Genomic DNA, 14754 nt, shown 5'->3' on the forward strand with positions numbered 1-14754 from the left:
TGGAACAAATGTCTAACAGTTCCAAAATTTTTGGAAAACTAAATCTGTACTGCACATACATCTGCCAGTTTTCTGACTGTCAAACTATTCGTTGAAATGAACCTCACTGACTTTAGGAGTGCTTAGATGCAGTCCTAACATGCTTGACCACCATAGTCGGACACAAAGTGAATTCCTCACATACGTTTTATGTTTTTCGAATGGTAGACCTTGCAGACAAATTATTTTATCCATTTTCTGAACTATCTTTTAAAAATATATAAAATCTTCTTGTTCTTCTTCCTCTTCCTCCTTAAGTAGCATTTTATAGTATTTATTTATTACTACTTCAAATTATTAATTTTCTGAACCTCAATAATTAGATAATCAATGATTTTTCCTGCACAATGGTCTACTGAAGGAGAGTAGAGGGAGCTGCCTGACCCAGACCCCACCTTTTTTAATTTGGATAATAACTTTATTGAAAAAATTACGAATATTTTAATTTTAATAGATTGTAAGTTATAATTGCTGTTTTTCTTTTTCTGAGAGAGAACAACAAAAATAAATCTCTCCTGGGCCTTGGGATATACCTAACATATTTAGGTGTACATTACTACAGCAGTATTAATAATTATAAATAGTATAATCATTTGTTTTCATAATTTAATCTGGAAGAAGAAATCAAATATAAGATTTATTACTATATTAGTCCTTTGTTGTTGAAATTGAATTGATGAGTGTTTTTCGAAGCGATATATTATAACTTATAAAAACATACCCGCTAGTGCCTGGACACTCCCAGTGACAGTGAAGATGCTCTTCTTGTTAACACTCTGAATGCAACAGCTGAGTAAAGCAGCCATTGCTGTGAAGGCCATAACAGTTATACCAAGAGTGAAGAAAACAAGAGATATTTTCCATAGAGTGGGGAATACATTAGAATCCGTAGAAAGGCCATCCATAGCAAATATACCGCAGCTCCTTTCACCGTCCATTCTGGTGCATCTGTTGAATACTCCAACAGATGGCGGGCCCAAAGCAACAGCGCTTCCATTTTCTCCTAAGTAATTGATAGAGAGGGATTAGAATTAAAGAGGAATAATCAAATATTATACAGGATGTTTGAAGGTATGTACATTGACACTTTTTGTGTCTAAAGATTTTCATTGTTATGAAAATATTATTTAGGTTATAATAAATAATTTTATATGTGTTCCTACCACTTTATTACTGAAATGAAAATGTATTGGATTTTTTGAAAAAATTATGAATTTTTTGTTTGGGGTAATATTATGCCAGAAGTCAATGCAAGCCCATTCAATGACCTTAATTCTTTATAAATAAAGATGATCGGAACTTTTGAAACAATAACACTATTCCAATATTGTAGAGCAATTGCTTCTATGAAAGAAAGATGCTGACCATGTTAATCCTATGTTAACAGGAGAAGAGGAGCCTTGAGCATTTTATTCATATTTGGAAATAAACATCTATATTTCATCAGTTTTGTTTATACTTTTGTCAATTATAAATCTTTGATGTTTTTACTAACCCCTTTAATGTTTATGTTACTCCCTCTTTTACCTCTCCACCCATATTCAATCGAGTTTTACTCTGCCCTTCTTCTAATGGTAAGACAGAGCGTTTCTCTCAACAGTATACTCTTAATGTGACATCCTTTTTTTCTCACATTTTTTTTATGATCCTCTTCCTGGTCATATATTATATGAGGGGGGTTGTATCTGGAGGTAACTAACCTATTCTAACCATGGTGGGGGGTCAACCCCTCAGGCCAGATCTAATAACCAGCACCACCTATAGTTTCCAGGTTGCAAAGACCTTAGCCTCAACCACCTGAGCTACAGGGTAGAAGTTATTTTTCTCACCTGGACACATCCAGCGTTTTTTTTTTTAAATCATGAGATGAGGCAAGATCATAAATCGTTTACGAAATCTGGATTATTTAGACCCTGATGGAAGAGCTACAATTTACCATTTCAATTTCAAATTGCATTGAAAGTAATCGTAAAGATTTTTATCATCACCATATCCAAATATATAAAAAATTGTACAATTCGTCTACCTTGAGATAAATGCTCAGGAACATCTTTAGGGGATAAAAAATAGGAAACTCTGCTGGGTTCATGCTCAGCCAAAATGACTGATAAATTTGTAGTAAATTCGGTTGGTTTTTGTTTATATTTTTAAGGCTCCTTTATTTTGTTTAAATCCTTTTAATTATTAATGATAATATGAGCAGCTTCTTGCTACAATCAGTTGGGATTTCCACATCCCAAGTGACAATTAAAACTACTTTGTCCATTATTTGGACATGTTTAGTTTGCTTTAAAAAGTAATCTTTCAAATCCATATTTTTGATGGGAAAACGATTTCAGTAAAGCTAGCATTAAGCACAGTTTTGAGAAAAAACTAGACTTCTTCGAAATCTCAGTTTTGGTCGAAAATTTATGTAAACTTTTAGGAGACAGCGCAATCAAATAGTTTATATAATAATTCTCTTAATACATAATCGTAATTTAATTTTTAAAAAGTGTGAACATTGATGAGTTTTGTTAGTACTTGTAATGACCTGGTAACACTGCTGTACCGCCGATCCCAAGCATAAAGGCGCGAAAGCTACTTGCGCGTGTGGACCAATTTCATTAGTGTTGCCTTAAATTCTAACAGTAAGTGGAGCAAGCCTTGTTAGTGACAGTGTTCTTTGTATGGTTTCAAGTGTGGTAGTAGTTTACAAAACAAGCTCCAGTGGCGATAATTCTAAATCTCACTCATGTAGAATAATACAAGTTAGTGTGGACCCGACATGCACTCGAGAAGGATGCTTTGGAGGATTTGTTCATCCATCCTGAGGGAGCAGAAGTCGAAAGCTGCTATTTAATTAAAACAATAATAATATTATAAGCATGAATTTGAATTTCTCTTCACTGGAGCTTGATTTGTACACTAGTAATAATCAAGTGATAATTGTTTACCAGAGCCCATATCTTTATCCAGGTAAGATTAAATTATATTTATAATTTGGAAAAATTAACAGAGGTATAGCAGATTTTATATTTAATTTTCATTATAAAGTATGAGGCGTTTTTCCTGTTATGAATGGAAAAACCCTGACTTCTTAAATACGAGAAAATTAAAAAAATAGTGAGATGTTGGAATACAATTACTAATTGGAAGAAAAAAAATTAGTGTACTGTAGTAACGCTAGAAGAACATAATCATTAGGGTGAACAATTGATATATTTTAATTTTGAATCTTTGTATCCATTGAGTCTTACTGAAAAGTATACTTTCAATTACCATAAGATATCCTTTGTGGTCCAATCAGCCATTTTGGAGTGAATAAAGCGTAGAATACAGCCAAAGACGAAATGACTGTCAACAAAATCCAAAGAAGGCTCACTGATGTTACAATAACGTGGCCCATCTAAAAAAAAAAAAGATGCAATTAATATATTTCTTAGTTTCAATATTTCAATAATGGTTGAGAACAATGACTTGTAAGAATGTCGGATTTGCAAGGCACAATTAAAAAATCTATAACTCTACAATGATTATAATTTCGTTCAGTCTAAACCACTATAAAGACTTATTTATTATGATTACTTTGTATTTTATTATAAAATGAATTCAAATAAGTAATATATACTATAAATATTATGGGTAAATATAAATAATTTAGTCGCATGGAAATTTAAGCTGCGTTCGTACGCGAATTGTTCAATTCAATGATCTGAATGAAGATGGTCGGGGGCGTGCCGTCAGAAAAAAACAAAACAACATAAATAAACAAAAAATTATTTATTTATGGCAAAGTTTTGCCCCACTTTGTAGAGCTTCATCAGGACTATAAAGATACAACTAAAAATATTTTGACATAATAGGATAAAATGCAAAAAGTAAATTAAGGTATGGTTAAAATTATGTAGTTATAAGTGAAAAGAAAATTATATTGAAATGGAAGAAAAGAAGAAATAAAATAGTATAATATAAATAAAATAGTTTAGTATAAATGTGAAATAAACAATGCTAAAAATATTTTTAAAAAAATTAAGGGAACTGTTGGATTAAAAATGACTCTTATCCAATAACATTACGCGAATGCGGCATAGGTTATGTTCACTAAAAAAATAAAACATAATGTAAATATTTTGTAAAGTTAAAAAATTACATAATTGATTGGAGAAGATGGTGAAGATTTTATTTCCTCTTTTCTTTCATTTGTATATAATTTTCTTTTCACTTATAATTACATAATTTTAATCCTACCTTAATTTACTTTTTGTATTTTATTCTATTATGTCAAAATATTTTTAATTGTATCTTTTTAGCCCTGATGAAGCTTTACAAAGTGGGGCGAAATGTTGGCATGAATAAATGTTTATTTATTTATTTTTTTTGCTGACCACACCCCCGACCATCTTCTCCAAAGAGTAATCTACGGTCAACTATCTACACCTCATTATGAATAGTTTAATATGTGGATACCAATGAATGAAGGACATATTCTTCATTAAATTCGATAATTGTGCAATAAAAGTACAAGAAACATTGTGATGCCTACAGTGATTTATGGTAAGAAGTTTAAGTAAGAGATTTTTCAAAGACGAATAAAGATTTTTGTGACTTTTTGACTAAATGATACCATATCGATTTAATTTTCTCGATTGAAACGTAAAGTAAAGTTGCATCTACACGTTTGCCAAACAAATGGTAAATTTTTGTATGCGCAACGGTATGGATGGATTATCTGGATTGGCTGGTTCAAGTTGGCCTCAATTTGCGCCCGACCAGTCGTGGGGTGTTGGTTTTTGGGCACAAATCAAAGGGCGCTTGTGGTGCATCCATACGTTTGCATTGTTTTTGAACTTCCAACATAAATATTTGTGCCCACCTTGTTTTAATTAATTGACGAATTTCCCCCAACCTTGGGATAGTTAACACTTGTTTAAGATAGTATATTTTAAAATTCTATCGATTCTGTGTAAATGCATTCTTTCAAATCTTGCTAATTAACTATTAACTATAGCATTTTATTTTTTATTTAACTTAGCACAAATATATATTTATGAAGACAGTATATGTCTAGGTAATTAAATTCATTCTTTCATTTCACTTATTTATATTTTGTTAGTTTTTATAATGAAAATATAGTTATTCGAGTTTATTAGCCGAAAAAATTAAAAGAACAAACAAATGTGCGGATACCTACGTTCGTTGCTTCATTTGTTTACCAAGCATTTGCACAAGTCTTGGATTTGCGGCAAGTGGCAAACGTATATAGATCCAGCATTACAGGTAACGGTAGGGGTATTCATGATGTTATGTTGAATGTAAAATCTTTTACTATGTTAAATGTTATAAGTATAGGGAGTGAGCAGCCCTATTTATAGCCATGCTAAATGTTAAATGCATAAGAGCTAGCGGATTTTCCGAACAACTTGTTTTATAACCTTTCCTTCCGAAACTTTATGTTATTGTTTTCTTCTAAGTTTTGATTAAAGTAATTTATTACAACATGCCTAAAGTAAGTGATAAGTAGGAGTTGTGTGAAAGTTTGGCTTCTGAGTGCCTTTTAATCTTCTGACTTGTGAGGAAGAGAATCAAGATGAGCTGATTGACAATTGTCATTGCACTATTATTATTGTCAGCCATTGCTTTATTAGTTATAAAAACATCCAAAACAATACTAACACAATCAAAACACAAACTACGAGCTAGTTACCTAACACAACAAACAAAATTGTGACTAGCTCAGATGGTCTGTTGCGTGACGTCATTCTGCATTTAACAGACCTAGTAACATACTCTGTACCATGATAGGGGTATTCATGATGTTGTGTTAAATGTTAAATGTTTTATCATGTTAAATGTTATAACTATAAGATTGTGAGCAGCCCTATTTGAAGTCATGTTAAACGTTAAATGCATAAGAGCCCCTAGCGGATTTTCTCAGCAACTTGTATAAGCCTTATGTTTATAACCTTCCTTCCAGACCCTCATGTTATTGTTTACTTCAGTTTTGATTTAAGTAATTAATTACAACATGCCTAGAGTGAGTGAAAAGTGGAATTTGTGTGAAAGTTTAGCTTATGAAATGAAAAAATAACTTTATTCTGGGACATATGTCCCCTAAGAATAATTACATGGTTCATATAGTGAGATTTTTATCTGGCGAGCGTTTACAAATTTTCAGATAGTAGAATGAAATTACATTGTTTTTTTCTCAAATGTATCATTAAAATTATCCATTCTGGTTTAATAACAGGGATATGAATACCACAAACACACGAAAGAACTGAGCTGTCACAACAACAAAAATGGCGGCGATCTCAACTGGTCTATTGTGTGACGCCATTCTCCATTTAAGAGACTCAGCCATGTTAAATGTTATTTCGTTTTACCACGGTAAAAGAAGGCAATTTTTTTCGATTTAACATGAGTTTTTCCATTTAACACGCTTTAACATGTTAAACCAAAGATCATGAATACCCCTGATATATATTATGTCGTTTTAACATGGTTAAAGAAGGAAATATTTATTCATTTAACACGTTTTAACATGTTAAACTAAAGATCATAAATATCCCTAGTGTTTAATAAAGCTGCTGCCCGAAGAACTTGTAAAGGCTTTGATAATTAATTTCTGGTCGTAATACACCTCAACAACTACAGAACATCAAGTTTCAGAGCTGTGCCATAGATCAAGCTATTCAGTCCATTTATCACTATAAGTTGATAGTAGGAGGGAGGGAAGGGGATTAAAAAAACCGGGGGCTGGGCAGACAGCTGCGCCCGCATCGCTCTGAATGGGAATAGACCACTGCTCTAGGGCTGCTAGGGTTCTAGTGCTCAGCGGGTTTTTAATTCAAACTCTCAAGTGAGGACAAGTAATGATTATAGTTAAAGAATTGATCTCGTGGACATGGAACTTAATTTTGCTACATCACTCCTCCCAAACTTTTTTCGCCGCAGAACTCTGATTCCTGGCAATTTTCCTTAATGCGGTTATATATACGGGTAAATAAGAAAAAAATGTATAAATTAAATGCTCCAACATTAATTAAAACACAAAATATCAAAGGAACCTTTAGAATGTATAATATTTTTATAGTATAATATTTTATTGCTTTTTAGAGCCCTCCTGGGGTCCACTCAGCCTCTTAAATTGGGTACCCTTAATTGGGTAAAAATCTGACGGTCGACGAGCGTGATTCCGACAAAATCACCTCCTTGCTCAACCGTTGGTCTAGTTTTTCCTTACTGAACCCCTGACCATTCATGGGTTGTTGCGGCACAGATTTTAATTTTTTTAAATAATATTTTATTATATTTAGTATGATATTTATAGTATAATATTTTTGACAGATATCCATTAGTAGTAGATGTCTACTTAAAAAAGAAAATGTATTGGGTTCAGAAACTATAATACATTAAAGATTTCTAAATTATGAGGAGAAGGTGGTCGTGGGTGCGGTTAACAAAGATAAACAAACTTATTTATTTGTGCTGACGTTTAGACCTGAATTTCAGGCCTTCATCAGGGCTGAAAAAAAAACAACGAGATAACAACCTTAGTTCAGAAAAACCTTAAAATAATAATGAACAAACTAGGCGATATACATAACAATAAATTGAGTATATCGTAGTTGATATAGAAGATAACATATACTATTGTAGAGGTAAGAATTACATAAATTAAATAATAAAAAAAATATATATAAAAAAAGGTCCGGAAGTAAATGAAAGTGATGAGAGATTGAATTAACATAATAAAATATGTAAGTGATGTTTAAAAATAATGAAAAAAATTTAAAACAACGTAATGAAATTTTCTTTCTTTAAAAAATTTCATGAACATCTCATTATTTCTAAATTATGTATTTCTTCCTCTAAGTCTAAATGGCCTACGAGTGTAAAGTTATCATAGAACAAGGAGATCCTAGTGTTACCATTTTATATTGATGGATTCTACTTTTAAATCGCAAAATCAATTGCACAATTATTTATTATTACTGCTGTGGAAAAGCCTAATCATGCGGCACCTAATTTGGGAAGCGCTGTCCTACAGAAATGATTCTAAATATAGTAGTTATAGTCCAAGAGCTGAAGAGGAGAAATAAAGAAGTTATTTCACTCCAATTTTTGAATACTTTAATGAAAACTATATACAATTAAGTGTCAAAACAAAATACTATGCCAACCATAGTTGACCATAGGGGACAAAGTAAATGTGATTAAAAAGTAAATATTGAGGTATGCACTCCCCTCAAGTTGCACCTCAAGGTGCACTCCCCCTGAAGTTCATTTTATTCCAGAAAAACCTTAAAGTTTCGCTCAGTTTTGGTTCGAAGCTCTGTATCCTTAAAACTATATACAGCACTGAAATCCTTCATAGCAAAGTATTTAAAGTAGAATAAATTCTCTAAAATATGAGACCAGATAGAGCTCTTTGCGTTCCAAAGTTTTCGAGATAGTTTTTTTAAAAAGAAACATTTTTTTCTAATTAACACAGAATCAATAAATTACCATATACCAAGGTTTTTTTCTGAAACCCAAAAAATCAACATATATCGAATATATTTTGGCGAACATTATATATACTGCTACTACTTTTCAACTAAGATCTAATAGACATCTATACGTCGTCTGGAGTAATATTAGTTTTTTATATTTTCCAAAATAAATTCACAAAATATTGATTTTTGTTGAAAATTTTTTATCTTTTTGAAAAACTCTATCTCGGGAACCATTGACTGTAAGTAGATCTATTTGGAATAGATAGGTTTTGGAACATCCGCCATTTTTTATTCCTTGTTACTATAGTTGGCAATTTTAATAAGTAACTATACATGGTTTTCATTAAATTAATCAAGTATTGGGATGAAACAACGTCATTTTTTCCGAAGGATCTTCGACTAATTACCTATAAGGTAAAATATTTACACTTGTTGGTCGATTATTATTTTTTTTCTTCTAATAGGTACATTTATTCTCATTACCAAAAAAAGCTCATATTTATAAAAAGTATGTCCTATTAAAAAAAAACCGTGCCCGTGTAGGCCTCGGCGCTTTGCGCCGAGGCGACATATTTCCGTGACAACGTATACTCTATGCTAATATTACATAAATATAAATTAAAATCAATCCAATGTTATATATTTGAAATAATAAACCAGTTCACATATTGAATTCAGATATTTATTTTTGCTTGGTTATACATTAATTAATTTTTATACATATGATATAATATCCATATGTTAAACGAAGTCAATTTCCGTTACGGGACACTTTTTCTAACATGGCATCCCGCAAAATGATTTATAAGACGTTGTCACGTCAAAACGTTTCATTAAATCCTTTATAATAAATTTCAGGTATTTATTATAGAAACATTTCTTTTGTTTGTAGACAGTGTTGACGCTTGAGGACAAGGATTCTGGAGTATTACTTATCATACGGTGTCACAAGCTTTATAGTATTAAATTTTCACAAAGATTTTGCTATAACGAAGTTTAGAGAGAGGAAAAAAAAAGGAGAACCTATTTATTATTAAAAAAAAGTTCCTTCAGTATGTTTCTCATTTTAACGATATTTGCATCATTCTACATAATTATCATCCATTCTTCATTCATCTTGAGGATGAATTTTATGCCGTCTAATAGTGAATTTGTTTAGCGGGTCACTGAAGAGGATCTCGGAGGGTGAATTCCGGAGAGCGAATTTGTTGATCGGGTGAATTAAAAAATTGTGAAATGATGAAATTGGAGGAGCAGAAATGGGAAAGAAGAAAGGAATGAATTGAAACATTTGTATTTGGTGTATAGACTGAAATTGATTGTAAAAGGAAATTGTAGGGAAAAAAAAATTGTTTTCTTTATATCTTATTATACCATGTATGTGTAATTTATGTATGTCCGATTACGGATTGATAAGTATGCTGTGTGAGATAGTAGTAACCTGATGTATTTAGGCAGCATAGATGAATAAAGTATTTCTCTCTCCTGTGATTTTTCATACTTTTTAATTATTGATAATGTTTTGTAAGTAACCCTATAAAAACAAATTATCAAAAGTATGCACACAATCGATAATTTGTTTTATATTGTGTATATAGGCAAGCTTTATATTCATATAGGAAGTGAAAAAAAAAATTTGTTTTGGAATAAAATATTTCCACTCGCATTTTACATGAATGAACGTAAAAAACAAAATAAAATTTAGAATGATTTCATTCTGGCGTCAGAAAATAAAATAACGGCTACTTTTTTCGTGCATTTTTAAAACTCCAGCCGTCTTGAATCATCCTTTGCTAATGTTGGGCTTTTGTTAAAATTTCATATTTTAATAATTTAAAATTATCGATTTTATAAAAGTTAAAATAAAACTAACTACAATTTTATAATTTCAACTTAAAATTTTCCAAAAATTTAATTAATATTTGACATAAAATTAACCTCCAGCTCTTCCTAGATATACAAAACAAGGGAAAAATGTTTGAACTTTTATTATTCTAGTAAATAAAATCGAAAAGTAATGTAGTGCATACAAATCTTATAAAAATATAAATAATTATGCATAAATTATAAACTAATTTTCTATATGTCAAGGAGAAAATAATACCTTATTCACAAAAAGTAAATAAATAATCATAATACTTCAGTAATGCTTTCGCCAAATCGGCTACTTCGGACTACAGAAAATCAGACCTTTTAGAAATTCAAATGAAGTTTATTTTCTTGATATTCAAATTTTCTTTAAACAGTTATCCCCTATAAAGAATGTGTTATAAAATGTCAGCAGTAACAAATCGTATTTATATTTAATAAATATTTTGATAGAAATATTATTGTTAAGCATCAAAATAACCCGTACATATATTTCTCAAAATTCACTATGTTGTAAATAGTCTTTCATGTACTACTTTTAGTTGATCATTATTATAATTGTAATTAATTTCATGAACTATCATTGTGTAAATATTTATCAATCAACAAAAACGCCGATATAGGTCTTGATTTATCGTAGCTTCTGCATTTCTGACAATTTATTATTTTTTGTTTTTTAATTGTCATTTGTCTTTTATGATTTTTCGTAGTTTTTATTGAATACCATCAAGATTACCTGTTATGAGCAGTATATTATATGTTCCCTTATTGTTGCTAATTGGAATCAAATGAACAAACAATAATTCATTTTCTATATATTAGTTGGAACACAGTAACTATCAAAGAGTCTTTTGTATTGGAATTTAAGTACTAATTTTTTGTAAAAAGTAGATTTAAAGAGACTTCTTAAGTAATCGTTAGATTAAATTCAACTAATCACGGCTAATCTGTTTTATATTTTTTTCGGCTTAAATACATTTCATGGGATCCTCAGATATTTAAGAAAGAAAGGATGTCGAACCGGTTTTCTAATCTTCATTTTTTTTTCTCCTGGAGCAACTACAGCTAGGTCGGGTTTTAGAGACTGTCATTTTCAGTTTGATTATCTGTTATTAAAAGGCATTTTAGATTTTTGTTTCACTCATCTAGTTTCATTATGTCTAGTGCAGTTTTTTATTTATTTCCCTATTTTCTTCCCTAGGCTCTTGATATTGAATCTAAGATATAATTTACTTTTGATAGTTCGAGCTTTTTTATGATCCCTCGAAAAATACTAGATACATTAAAAAAAAAAATCAATTTGTTTTCATCTCCGGTAAGTGGAAATTGTAGCAACGACATCGTTCTTTTAATTGATAATTTGAAGTCAGGACTCTACCACTCTCTAAGATTTGAAGTATCCTATCTTTCAACATGCATCGCATAATTGCCTAATCTCCTTTCATTATGTATTAAATACAACCCCGTTTTTTTAAATTTGTGAAGTTGAAATGAGCTCTAGGAAGATCAAGTGTCCCATTTCTCTCTTTGTAAAGTACGGAGTTTTTCAGCAAACAAAACGCTGAACAGCCATCAAAACCACAAAAATCAACCAATTATATTTTGCTTGACTCAGGATAGGGACATCTATGTTATGGTAAGTTAAACTTTTAAAATTAAGTTCATCATGATGATGACGGGGAAGATAACGAAAAACAACCGCAGTGGTCGGATATATCTAATAGGCACCCCAGAGCTGGGCCAACGGGCAAACAATGCCAGGAAGCTTACGGTCAAATTTGTTTGAATAGTCAATAAAACATTTATGAGTTAAGAAATTTTTTGGGAGCGCGGTGGCACCGTTGTAAGGCACGATGCTTTGAATTCGGCTGAGCAGAAAATTGTTTTCTGTTACACTGTAGCCGTGAGTCAACCCTGTGGGTTCTGGAGCCCTCTTGGGGTCCACCCAGCCTCATAAATTGGGTACCCTAAATTGGGTAAAAATCTGGCGGTTGAGCGTGATTCTGACCACATCATCTCCTTGCATAACCGTTGATGTAGTAACAGTACTCTATTACAAAGTACTGAATCCCTTCATGGGTTGTAGTGGTACAGATTTTAATTTAAGAAACATTTCCTCTTATATTGAGTGAAGTATGTAGTATTGCGATTATCTACAATTAGAAATGAGACTAATAGATTAGGAACTACACTTTTGCCACTTGCCGCAAATCAAAGGCTTATACAAATGTTTGGTAAAAAAAGGAAGAAACAAACGTCAGTATCCACATGCTTTTTTTGTTCTTTTGAATTTGTTCAGCTATTACATTCGATTTAGTCTATTTCCATTATAAAAAGGAACGAAATAAAGATAACCTATATATTCAATCTCTGTTCTAGAATTTTTATCAGAAACATTTTTATTTAATTACCTAGACATTAATGTCTTCATAAATATATATATTTGTACTATTAAATCAAAAATAAACTTCTAAACTTTATTTGAAACGATGTATTGACACCGAATCGATAGAATTTTAAAATATACAATATTAAAACAAGAGTTAATTATTGAATCCAAAGGTTGGGGAAACTCCTTAATTGATTAAAAAACAGAGCATAAATATTCATCTGTTGTGAGTTCTTAAAGAATACAAACTGACAACAAACGTGTGGATACAGAACACGCGCCCTTTGATTTGTGCCCAAAAAACGACACTCGACGGTTCGGCCGCTAACTCAGGTCAACTTGTACCAGCCAATCCAAATAACCCGTCGACACCTTTGCGCATGCGCAAATTAGCCATTTGTTTGGCAAACGTGTAGAGGTACCTTCATAGGGATGAGGGATCAGTCCCAGGTCAAAATAACTCAACCTCGTACTTGAGGAATTTTGAATTATTTGATCCGAGAAGGTTCTCTAAACAATCGACCGCCTTCTTCCAAACTCTTATTTCCCTAATAACACAATTTTGATCCAAATATACTCTCAACTTTTATTTTTAGAACCTCTCCTACGTCAACGTTCAACATCATTTATAACAGTATTTATAGATATGTTTGTAAGTGGAAAAAGAGAAGATTATTTATGTGAAAAAGTTTTAGATTTAAAATATAAAATGTTATATATGACATGGGCAGTTAGCCTGCAGATAAGATTTTAAAGAACATGACATCAATATTTAAGGCTGTCTCCTTGAAAATGGCTTGAGGGCCGAAACGTTGGAGAGTTTCTGAAAATAAAAGTTGAGAGTATATTTGGATCAAAATTGTGTGTGTTAATGATGAAATAAACCACTCTCAAACAATCATTAATCTCCTATTTCCGTTTCTTTAATCCGTTCATCTCTACGCTTTAATTTTTCTTAATATACTGGTTCCTAACCCGTATAAGGCTGTGAATCACAAAGCCAGAAATTGAATCATCTGCAGATACCCTACTCCCGAGTAGAGATAAATATTCTCCAGGAAAATATTTTAAAACTTTTTTGTATGAAAGATCATTTTAAGGCGCTTCTATAATACATTTACCAGTTAAAATATTTTCTGATTTCTAAAATATTTTCTCTACTCATTATAAAAAACAGAGTGGATATGCTTCAATACAATTTAAGTATAATGATAGAAATCGTTAAGAGTATTATTTCTTCACTAATAATTTTACTTGTGATATTAATAAGTATTTTACATGAAAATTATGATTTGATTGGTAACATTAACACATGCTAAATGGTTAGTTTCCAACTTTAATATAAATACTTCTTGAACATTATTTTTATTGAAAAAACAAAAACAGGAGATAAAACTTTCGTTAATGGCTCGTTCATAATCAGATCGTACGTTGACCCAACATTCTATTTCTGTTACTTCATATCTACAAAAGTGCACTTCCTGGGAAGCAGGTCTACTCTGTAGCTGGCCAAGGAAAACTGCTTGAAAACAAAACTTTGTCTAGTAAATTTTGTCCAGAAGTTTTGCAAACTATGATTAACTGATATATTTCTTTAAAAATATTTTTTCTTTGCTATTGCTACCTTTTGGCAAAAGTTTGTATAATTAATATCTTAAATAAGTACATACAATTAATGTGTCGACTCTAAGTTTGAAGAATTCCATGTACGATTGGTCAGTTTTTATAAATAAGTAATTTGGATAATCGATATGGTTTCACACCGTATAATAAATCGATATTTTTTTGATAATCTTAGATATATGGATGATGATACCACATATTTTTTTTTTGTACATCCATTCCACTTTGGTGTACATCCATACCCTTTGGTGTATACTTTGGTGTAGATCCACTTTGGTGTACATCCATACCCTTTTGTGTGCATCCATTCCACTTTGGTGTACATCCATACCCTTTTGTGTGCATCCATTCCAC

The 14754-nt window shown here is 31.3% G+C and overlaps 1 protein-coding gene across 1 annotated transcript in view; it reads right to left on the reverse strand.

Moving 5' to 3' along the window:
* The window catches only part of LOC106686727 (LHFPL tetraspan subfamily member 2 protein), a 33585-nt gene that overhangs the window by 3417 nt on the left and 15414 nt on the right, over positions 1 to 14754 (reverse strand). The window contains exons 2-3 of the mRNA XM_014430187.3: positions 3301 to 3427; positions 761 to 1042 (exon numbers count right to left, since the gene is read on the reverse strand). Coding sequence (XP_014285673.1) covers positions 761 to 1042; positions 3301 to 3427 — 409 coding nt within the window. The remainder of the gene's footprint in view (positions 1 to 760; positions 1043 to 3300; positions 3428 to 14754) is intronic.

Source organism: Halyomorpha halys, unplaced genomic scaffold (assembly GCF_000696795.3).
Source record: "Halyomorpha halys isolate HHAL.00 unplaced genomic scaffold, Hhal_1.1 Scaffold865.1, whole genome shotgun sequence".
Taxonomy (NCBI): domain Eukaryota; kingdom Metazoa; phylum Arthropoda; class Insecta; order Hemiptera; family Pentatomidae; genus Halyomorpha; species Halyomorpha halys.